Raw genomic sequence first — 10,802 nt, 5'->3', positions numbered from 1 at the left:
CAAGACAGGGGCTCAGGTTAGGACAGGAGTAGTGGCCTGAAACGGGACGCTGGTAATTGGTACTATGATAATCAAAATGTCCCTGTAAATCTTGACCATATACATCTTAGTTGATCTTACCCTGGCATTTTTAGCCTTGAAGAGCAAGATTAAGGAAGTTACAGATAAACTAACATTCCCCATAAACATTTCTTAAATGACTACCATGTCTATGTGCAGAGTTGAGTTGAAACAACGTGGCCCAAAGACTAACGGAACAGAGGGGACAGATATAATATGAAGGTAGAAGGGCAAAGCTTTCTGTTCTGTTTTAGGCACCTGTTGGATACCTGTGCAAGGAAAGAATCAATGTTTTGAACAAAAGTTGCTTTTAAGTCCCTGAATGTAACTCACATGCCAGAGATGTCATCTACTATACAGCTAGTGACTGATGAATACTTCTCACTCAGCTTCGTGGCCTCCAGAATCAATGACTCCTAAAGGCAAGTAACTGCCAGCAGTGAGGCTGAGGGTTATTTGGGATGCTTCCCCACAGTGACTCTGAGAGGTCCTCTACTGTACTCGCTCCTTTAGGCTTGTATCCAGGAATAATCCACAGCCCATTCATATTCAATTTGGAAGCTTCCTTCTAGCATCCCATAGAAACTGAGGTCTGAAACTGCCATGGGGAGATGTGCAGCCTGGGGACCAAGAGGGGTCATGCTCTGGGGAGGTGGGGACCTACTGGGAGGGTTGTGGCTTAGACTGGACCACTGAAAGATACCCACACTTCCCGGGGTCTGTGTCAGTGGGGCCATAGGACCTTGACTGATTGGCCAAGGGTGGCAATCAGTGGCTCCAGCCAACGGGATAGCAGAAAAATTCCATCTGAACAATGGTCTGTGTTATGCACTCCTCAGAACCCCTGGCTGGAGCCATTCTCAGAGCACAGGCCCTGTCCTGAGACAAAGCCCTGAGGCAGGTCAGGCCTGTGAGTGGGGGCTAGAAGCCTGTGGGTACTGCATACTTCTTCTCACCACAGTCCCTGGGTTTGTCACCAAGAACCAAGGCCATGGTGTGGTTCCCTCCATCTCCAAATCTGTCACTTCCAAGATATCATGCATTCCAGGGCCTTTCCATAATCCCTCAAAGCGAGCAGTGAGTCAGAAAGGAACATTGAAAGCTAAGTCAGGGCCTAGCCCTCGATTCTTACAGGGTCACAAATTCACTTGTGTTTGGGCAGCTACCTCCTTGCTCGGTGACTCAGTTTCTCCCTATCGCTGATCTCCATCCCTTCAGCAAGTGTGGGGACCAAGAAAGGTGGGGAGGAGTGGAGTGTGATGGAAAGTCAAAGGCAGGAGACCCAAGGGGACAGAAATGCTTGTGAAAGTCTAAGGGTTTGACTTGCAAATGTCCGCATGGGTGGCAGTTGGTATCTGAGATACACTGTAACTGGACAGATGAAACAACGGATTTTATTGAGATTTGCAAGGGATCACATGGTGCCTGGTGTTGGACAGGGCATAAGAGTGAGCAGAACATCTTCTCTCACGGTGTCTTCACTACAGAAACTGTACCTGTGGAGAAAACAAATGCTTGGTATATATTTGGTTATCCTTAGGAAAGCCATTGCAACTGCCGCTGTTGAGAAGGGGTTAATGCTGATTTACAACCTGAAAGGCACTGAGTGGTCACTAGGGCTGTGGCCCTGGGAACAGGACCTGGTGTTGTTCTGGAGGGGCCTCTGTGTGTGTCAGGGCTGTGGCTCAGGGCCATGGTTAGCAGTAGAGATTGCAGATTCATTTACAGATGGACACTCTCTTCCTTAGTTACTCTTGGGACTGGAGAGGATACCTTAGGAGCTCTCAGCATTCACAATCAACTACACTAAATAGTTATCTTGTCTGAACTTCACTTCCACCACATAGGTGTAAGGAGGTCTATACTATTAGTCCTGCCTTACAAGACAGGAAAGTGAGGCACAAAGGCTCTCAGCCAAGTGAAGAGCCGAGATACAAATGCAGGTTTACTTGACGTGGTAGTTCAAACTTTCTATGGTACAGATGCACATCAAGCCCTTGACCTTGTCTTCCACACTTGGGTTCAGGGGTCCTGTTGGAGCCACAGATGGCTGATTTTCTGGCCTACTATTATGTTGTGGGATGAGTTTCCATTACAGACATGAACTTTTGTACACATCCTGAGATGAACCAGCAAAGGAAAGATACATACACTGTCTTATCCTCTCCCTTGTGCACAGTGATGTTGGCTGCACCCAGTCTGGGGAAAGTTGGGTTTACCAAGTGGTTATTCCAAAGAAACTTGACTTTCTCAATGGTGCCAACATCCAGCTCTGCATCAAACTCGTTGGAGTGGGTGGAACCTGGCGTGATAAGCCCCCTTGAAACAGAGAAAGAGAGACATTCCTGTTCATGGAAGTGCATTTTAATTGCCACGGGAGGCCTCTATGTGGTGATCTTCTACCTTAGATGAATGAGTCACCTTCTAACTTAATCCTCAAGTCAGTAGCGGAGAAATATAGAAAAGGCTGATAAGTGCACGCAACCTCAAGTTATTACTTATGGATTGCTTTTATCAAATTCAAGTTAATGTCTCTTCAAAACTGTCTTAATAAAGATGATAGAACTTTATATTATTTGATTTTTTATATCATTTCATCTCTATTATTTTAAATGTTTTATTATTTTAATTATTATTTCATATTGCTTATTCAAAGTATTTTTATATGGAAGAAATATATGTACTAATCATAAAACAAGATATTTGGGAGTAATGGTAAAGTTAAAAATTCTGATTAATTGAGAGAATAAATTAAGTAGTTGGGTTTTGATTATTGAAAAAGAATGTTATTAGCAAAAGTCTGAAATTAACCACAATACATAAGTAACTTAATACCCACTGATATACAGGAAGTGGCAAGCATTTAAGTACATGGTCTGACAATTGTGAAGAGCATGGAATGAGATGAGCCACTGGACAGAGAACTACCTGAAGATGTCGTACTGGCGAGTGTTCCCCTTATTTCCATACAACGCGACCTTGATCTGGCCAGTGACTGTTCTCCCAGACAGCGTCACAGAAACCCCGTATCTCCAGCCTGTGGAGCATAGAAGAGTTCAGATTATTCTCACACATAGGTGGCCCAAGTATGGGTCTCATCCCTGCCCCATGTCTCAAGCCGTTAAAATATAAGGCATTCAACTTGTTAATCCACACCTAATACTAGGACTTGAAGACAATGACAGGCCTAGTACTGGCCTTCTGTCCAGTAAGGGGGCCGCTAGCCACAGGTGGCTGCTCACACGTAAACTCAAATTAAATAAAAGTAAAATTTTAACTCTTCAGGTTCACCAGCTGCATTGGTGAAGATAGCAAATGGCTTTTGGATCCCATGGGGCAGAGACGCCCATCGGTGCACAGGGACAACTGTGCTGGAGGCTGCCAGCACTGAGTGAAGGCAGAAGAGGGGAAGCCGGGGCTCCAGTCAACATGGGCAGAGCTCGCACAGGGGTGCAGCCTGCAGAGCACCACGGGGGCTTCCTGTCTGCAGCCTGAGAACCCTAGAAAGGCTCCAAGTACAGAGCAGATGCTTAGGCATTTGTCTCCTAGATTTGTAGTCAGGGTACTTACTACAGTGCCTGTGTGCATATGCACACACAACACACACACAAATACAGACATATAAACTATATGTACATAGTCACACAATACATAGAAACACACAACTATAAACAAACATGCACACACAATTCAATACACACATATCTAAAACAGAAATACATGTGAAGTTGCTTTCACAAACGCTCCCACATGTACACGCACATGTACATAAACAAGCACATACCTTTGCCTATCTCCTATGTATATTTCAAATCCTCAGAGATATTGTCCCTGTCCCTTGTCCAGTTCATCTCTCCATCCCCAGTACCTAGAAGTCCCTATCCAATGGCCAATAAATAACTGTTGAGGAATAAATCCATGCTTTTTGAATAGTTACTTTGCCATTGTTAAAATATTATGGGCAAGTACTTCATGTTTTGTCCATCAGTGAAGGACTGATTAACCAATGTCTCCTTACAAAAGAATTACACAGACATGTATTTACGGTCATAGAAATGTTCTGTGTCTTGATAGTGGAGCTAGTTATACATCTAGTCACATGTCAAAAATCATAGACCTATACACTAAAAAGGATGGATATTACTGTATTATAAATTATGTCTCAAAAAACCTGACTTTAAAAACTACATAAGGCATGCATTATTTCTATATATTTCTACAAATACACAGTCTCTGTTTTTGCTAGGCAATGCCTTCTGGAAACATCCTAGGTCAGGTTATCACAAAGAGGTTCAAATATGTCTGACTTGACCCTAGATATCCAAGTTCATTCAAGGTGTTTTGGAGAGAAATGGTGTCTCCTTTGATTCCTACTCATACTCCATCAAAGGGTCAGCAGGGATGCTTGACAAAGCAGGTGGTGAGATTGGAGTTGAGCTCCTTAAGAGGCCCATTTAGAGTGCTGAGTGAATAACTAGGTGACAAACTGAGAAGAGATAGAGATTTGGGCAGTCTACCTAAAGCCATGCAAATCAGCCAATCCCATTAATCTCACTATTTACTCCTGTCCATTCATGCCATGAACATAAAAATGGAAGAGATGCAGAATCTTTTCAAATGTTAGCTGATTCCTAAATGGGATGGGTTGGACATGTCCATTTCTTTTTCATTATTAATTTTTAAAAATTGTTATTATAAAGGTGATGTACAGAGGAGTTACCATTTCATAACTACAATTCTTTTTGGCAATGTCACCCTTACCTCCATTCTCTCTCAATTTATCTCTCCCGTCCCCAACCTACAAGTTATATGGTTCACTTTCAACATAGTGTCTGCTGAGTACCACTGCTAGATTTGTTCACCTAGACATTCCTTTTCTAAGATCATCAAAATGGTCCCAGAAATCTTTCAGGGTAGAGGCAAGGATATACTTGAAACAGAAATTATACTTTCTTCCCTGGACGAATAGTGAAAACTTACGTGCAAAATTCCTGGCATCTCCTGTGTTCAAGAAGAATTTCTGTTGCTCCTCGCTTGTCCTGCCAGCAAATTTATCAGCATAGTGACCCATTTGTGGGCATCCTTGGTCTGGACAGGGGAAGCACTTGTTCTAGTGAGGGGAGAACAGAGGGCACTGTAAGGTGAGTTTGTCTTACAACCAATGTATCTAGGGGAGTGGACACGGTTAACTACAGTTGTCAGTTTCTTCATTTGTCACAGGGAGTCAGAACCTTTGACCTCTCAATGACCTTCACCTTCAGCAGGGTTCCCAGTCCCTATGTGCAATCCATCAAAATTATCCAGGGAGTTTTGAATGTCTTGAAAGTCTTGAGCCCAAATTCCATCAAATATACTTTCCAAAATTACAATGCCAGTGGGTCACTAGCAGCCAGCTCTGGGACAAAAAGCTCCAGTTGCTGAATTTATCAGTTTCTATGGGCTGCAAACTCTGACCCTGGTGAATTTCAGGCCAATAAGAGGATCTGAGGATCCCTTGAGACAGAGCAGGCCTGCTTCAGTATAGCACTCTTCTGTTTCTCCCCCGCAATCAGCCTGGCACACAGCACCCCAGTGTCTGCCTTTCTTTCATTGGGAAAATGGAGGAGGTTTCCTGTTCTCACCCATTCTTCTGCCTCTGTCCTAATCTAATCTCCATCATCTTGCCAGTCATGTTTCAAAATGGAAGCCACTCAAAGCTCTTCTTTGAGTCTATTCTAGAATTTCTGTCATCTCCTCCCTAAAGTTATTATTTTTCTTTTTCTTCCTCTGCTGCACAGGACCTGAAACTCTGAGGGGCAATGCCAAGTACAGAGTGAATAGTCACTTCAAATCCCATACCCCGCTGGTCCTCAGTCCCATCCCACAGAGCATGTGCTTAGTCCTCAGGACAGGATAGTAACTTACAGACTCAAAGGCCTTGTAGGAGGTGCAGGGGTATGCGGTGAACCCATCAGGGCTGAGGATACTCTCCGAGTAATATTTGTAGCTTCGTAGGTGATTACAGGCCACAAAGTCCCGGGTTCCTGGGGAAACATGGGAGGAAGTGGGCACAGATGGTTGGGAGCGGGCTGTGGCAGCATGTGTGCATCATTTTATAAGTGTGTGATACTTCCAAACTGGAACCATATTTTCACAATTTAAGGGAGTTCAAAAATCCAGTCGCAACTACAATGAACATCCAGTGGGTCCTTTGGGTCTGGCAGGAAATGTTCTGGTCGTGTTGTGTATATTATACGTGGAGTCTGTATGGAGGGGTATTGTATTATCCCCTTTATGGACACTGCCACAGATCCAGCCTCTGATTTTCAGATTATAAATAACATGAGGTAAAACTTTAGAACCCAAGACCATCTTATTTTTGAGACCATCCTTAGAACCTCTGTGCCATTTTGTATCCAGGATTCAAGTTGGAAGTGTTCTAGAAAGATCAATCCAGACATAGCATAATCTCCCAGTTGTGACACAACCAGCACTAGAACATTGTCATATTGTACTTGGATTAATCAAGAGCTGAGTAGCTCTTTGTAGCTGTGTCTGAGCATCATTCTTATTCTTGTGCTTTTTCCTAACTATCCCTGTTCTGAAAAACTCATGCCATGTGACAAATGCCACAGTGTTCCTTCCGGACCTGGACTGAACTGGCTGGTCAATTATCTGTGGAGAATTTGGGCTACTCTTATTCACACAAAGCCCTTGTAAGGCAGTGAAAGGTAAGACATGTGTCCTCACCTTTAGTATTTGTTTTAAGAGCAGCTAAGTCATTTTGATCAAATTTAGTAGCTTTGATCTTACCAGTAAGGGTTTAAGTTGCATGATGTCATAAGATGAATGTGGCTGAAATTATATCTTGTATCTATCCTCTTTTTGCCAGTCCTGGAGCTTGAACTCAGAGCCTACGCACTGTCTCTGAACTTCTTTTGTTCATTCTAGTGCTCTACCACTTGTACCACAGCTCCACTTCCAGTATTTTTGGCATTTATTTGAGATAAGAGTCTTATGGCATTTCCAGCCTAGGCTGGCTTTGAACCTCAATTTGAGTAAGTAGGATTACAGGCATAAGCCATGGGCAGTTGGATTGCAGTTGTCCTTTTGACCTCAGTAGCTATAGATTCACAGATGTATGCAAGCATGCCCTTTCTTTGCAGCCATGCTTTATCAGTAGTCAGCAACCATTTCCCATACCAGTCTTCCTTACTTTGATTGCTTTTTATTCCTGTTTATTGTAAGCAAGTGACAATGACTCTCATTGGGCAAATGGCTTTGCCAAGGACTTCACTGGAAACATTCTCACTCTGGCTACTAAAGCTAGTTACCTAAGCTTGACTCACATCACTGACTCCCAAGGGAGAGTTTGCAGAATAATTTTCTTGGTGATAGCTAGATGCACACTGTTATGGTTATCCTTTCTGTTAGGGAGCTATCAGTGGCCTGTTGAAGTTATAGCTTTAAATCACAGTTTTGTAAGGAATTCCAAAATCAGTAGAGCTGAGATATAACACATATGTTGTCAGAGGCACCGTCTCACGTGACCCCATATGAGGACTTGTGTGCTGTGACGGTACATATGCCAACATGCATTCCCTTGGGGGGGAAGGGGACACCTCTTCCAAGTCTGGGCAAAAGTGGGGACACCTGGCCATAAGCCTCAGGTGAAGGTATGCAAAAGTGTCCTTCGTGCTCTTCTGATTAATCCTGTAGAACAATGCCACGAGACTCCCTTTGTGTGTCTAAGGAAGCCCACCAACACTTTGCTTATTCTTTGTAACCTTTGATCACTGGAGCTACTTCACTGGAGCTACTTGACAAGGATGAACTCTTCCTGCTTACTAGCTAAAAGTTAACTCTCATGGTCTGTATTCCCGTAAAACTATTTAAGATTAACTTTCTGTCCCTTGATTGAAGATTTACTTTTTATGCCTGTATGCTGTATATAAGCCTGTGATGTTTCAATAAATTTTGTCTATACCTGCATGGTGTAGTCTACTTTCTGCCTACCAGACACTGCATTCCTGGGTCTCTCTGTGTGAACAACAACAATATGTAACCATCTTTTTTCAGAAACAAGCCTGAGGAAAAAACATTGTGTTCTTCTAAAGGGAAATGTGTTTTCATCACTATGAGAAGTGCTGCACAGCCCAGGGAAGTGATGGTGTCCTTTCTGTCCCCCACCTCCTTGTGCCCCGCCATATAGCCTTACCAGACCAGATGCCATCTATATCCACAATCTGTGACAAGATATTCTTCTTGCAGCCTGGCATGTTCTCGCCTCCATTGGGGAAGAAGTCAAGGTGACCCAACATTTGTTTTGATCCAAAACCTGAAGTATTTAGAACAGAAATGAGCTTGGTGCAAGGCAGAGCTCTTGTGGTTAAGACTCAATCGCACGTGTTCATAGCTGAGGACTTCGGAGCTCACCTAAGAACGGTATCAAGGGAGCTGAATCTGTGTGAATCACATCGACGAAGTCAGCATCAGAGGGATCGAGTCGGACCTCTTCAGGAGTGCCCTCGAAGCTTGCTTCTACAGGATCCAATCCTAAAAGAGACGGTTGGCAAAGTGGAACAATAGGCAAATTGTTGGTGCCAGAAGGACTGTGGTATAGAGTTTCTCAGGCTGTGTACTGCCCAACCCAAAAGGTGCCATTCCCAGGGGGAGCGCAGTACCATGGTGCTAGGTGTGAAATATGGGATAGAGTTTCAGTGCTGATTATTTAGAGGGCTGTGGTGGGGCAGAAGAGTATGGAATTTAGATTTTGTTTGAATAAGGATGTCTTTCTGCATCAAATTCTTCCATTTACTTGTATATTTTTCATCTTTAATGTTCTTATTTGTCTTAGGCTGGGTTAGGGGCTTCTAAATCCCTGCTTAGTTACTTTGTGGGTAAGCTGCATGACCTAGAGCAAATCCCTCAACCTTTTCTTGACTCAGTTTTCCCATTTTAGAAAATGTTAGCAAAGTTGTCATCTATTACAGATGTTTATTATACATTAAATAAGTTAACACGTATCATTTAGCACAGTGCCTGCCATATAATCATGGGTGTTTACAAAAATAGTAATTATTATTACTGCTTTGCTGACCATTGTTCCTTCTTGTCAGCGATCCTGGGGTAGTTATGTGAAGATTTGGTAAGAACAGAAATTCAAAGAAGTCATCTACTGATAATCAAAGGTAGATTTCTTATAAAGGTAGAGAGTGGCTTGAGCCAAACATTGGCAAAGCCAGCTATGAATTTCAGTTCTATTGCTGACCACTTGTGTGGCCTGGGGCAAATCATTTCTTCCCTGAGTCTGTGTCTTCAACTTCAAGATTTAAATGAGAAGATACAAAGTACTTTCTGAAGTATTTGGGATAATTAGGCACTTCTGTTTGCCATAGTAATTATAGTGGCATTATATTACAGAGGTATATTTTGCTGTTGTTGTTATAATTCAGCAGCCTAACTCAGGTCAAAGAATGAATTCTTTAGTGGGTGTCTTTTACTGGGAGAGAAAGTGGAACATAGTTTTCAGGTTCTGTCCTTGCATGAGACAGCTGAAAGGAAGAACAGATAGCCCCTTTGCAATTGTGTTTCTTTTGGGTCCACACTAGCCTTATTCTGCATTTTCCTATTCCCAGTGAACCTAGGAACTTGAACCTGGAGAAGAGGGACCAGAATGGAGGCTGACAAGGCACAGAGGAGCAGAGCCACGGCCTTCCTTGCCACTATGATGTGCTTCTTGGGGGCTTTCTAAAATGTTCTATACAGGCTCCAGCTGGCTAAGGGAGTTGGCCCTATTTGGGACAGCTCTGAGCTGGACTGAAGGCTTCTGAACACATCCTGGGATCACTGGAGACAAAATCTATGGACTTAACCTGGGGCCTTACCGGTAATCCTGGCCAGGCCCGGAGTCCTGCTCCCTGCCTCTCCAGCCACATGAGCTCCCAGACTATGGCCGATGAGGTGGACATTGGAAGGTGAGTAGCTGTAGTTTGTCTGGAGGAGAGATAGTATTTTCAGGGTGGTTTTGTGCTGTGATGGCATAACTCTTCATCTGGGAACCCCCATGCTTTCTTGGTACTCAGGCTTCAGCCTCAACTCACTAGGGTAGCCTCAGAGTGTCTCTAACTCATTATCTACTTTGCTAGACTCTTCTAGAGCCACACCTTTTTGTTGTTGTTGTTGTTGGTCATGGGGCTTGAACTCTGGGCCTGGGTGCTGTCCCTCAGCTCTCCAGCTCAAGGCTAGCACTCTACCACTTGAGCTACAAATGACACTTCTGGTTTCCTGTTGGTTTATTGGAGATAAGAATCTCATGGACTTTCCTGCCCAGGCTGGCTTTGAACTCTGATCCTCAGATCTCAGCCTCCTGAGTAGCTAGGATTACAGGTGTGAGCCACCAGCGCCCGGCTAGAGCCACACTTTTTATGGCATTTAAATATATACCATTTTCTTTCTTTGTTGCCTATCTTCCCAACTACTTGTTCAACTATCATCAAAATAGCCTGCCTGGGGAGAGACTTTTTCTTTAAGTGCCATCCATCTCTACACAAACCACCAAACCTTTATCATCCCATCCAGAACCTGATAGTCATTGCAAGCCTTCCCTGCCCATCTTGGGGGCCAAGTAATCTCATCCATCCTATTTCTCTACTCTTTTTTGGGGGGTTCTGGTTGTGGGGCCTGAACTCTGGGCCTGGGCGCTGTCCCTCAGCTCTTCAGCTCAAGGCTAGCGCTCTACCACTTGAGCCACAGCACCACTT

The 10,802-nt window shown here is 43.7% G+C and overlaps 1 protein-coding gene across 1 annotated transcript in view; it reads right to left on the bottom strand.

Annotated features, from left to right (window-relative positions):
• Positions 1-1,432: 1,432 nt before the first annotated feature.
• The window catches only part of Pnliprp1 (pancreatic lipase-related protein 1), a 12,301-nt gene continuing 2,931 nt past the window's right edge, over positions 1,433-10,802 (bottom strand). Inside the window, exons 6-13 of the mRNA XM_013017886.1 lie at positions 9,927-10,035; positions 8,476-8,595; positions 8,258-8,377; positions 5,965-6,083; positions 5,041-5,170; positions 2,989-3,097; positions 2,212-2,379; positions 1,433-1,556 (exon numbers count right to left, since the gene is read on the bottom strand). Coding sequence (XP_012873340.1) covers positions 1,475-1,556; positions 2,212-2,379; positions 2,989-3,097; positions 5,041-5,170; positions 5,965-6,083; positions 8,258-8,377; positions 8,476-8,595; positions 9,927-10,035 — 957 coding nt within the window. The 3' untranslated portion in view covers positions 1,433-1,474. The remainder of the gene's footprint in view (positions 1,557-2,211; positions 2,380-2,988; positions 3,098-5,040; positions 5,171-5,964; positions 6,084-8,257; positions 8,378-8,475; positions 8,596-9,926; positions 10,036-10,802) is intronic.

Source organism: Dipodomys ordii, unplaced genomic scaffold, assembly GCF_000151885.1.
Source record: "Dipodomys ordii isolate 6190 unplaced genomic scaffold, Dord_2.0 Scaffold36, whole genome shotgun sequence".
In the NCBI taxonomy this organism is placed as follows: domain Eukaryota; kingdom Metazoa; phylum Chordata; class Mammalia; order Rodentia; family Heteromyidae; genus Dipodomys; species Dipodomys ordii.
This window is presented reverse-complemented; position numbering and strand designations above follow the sequence as displayed.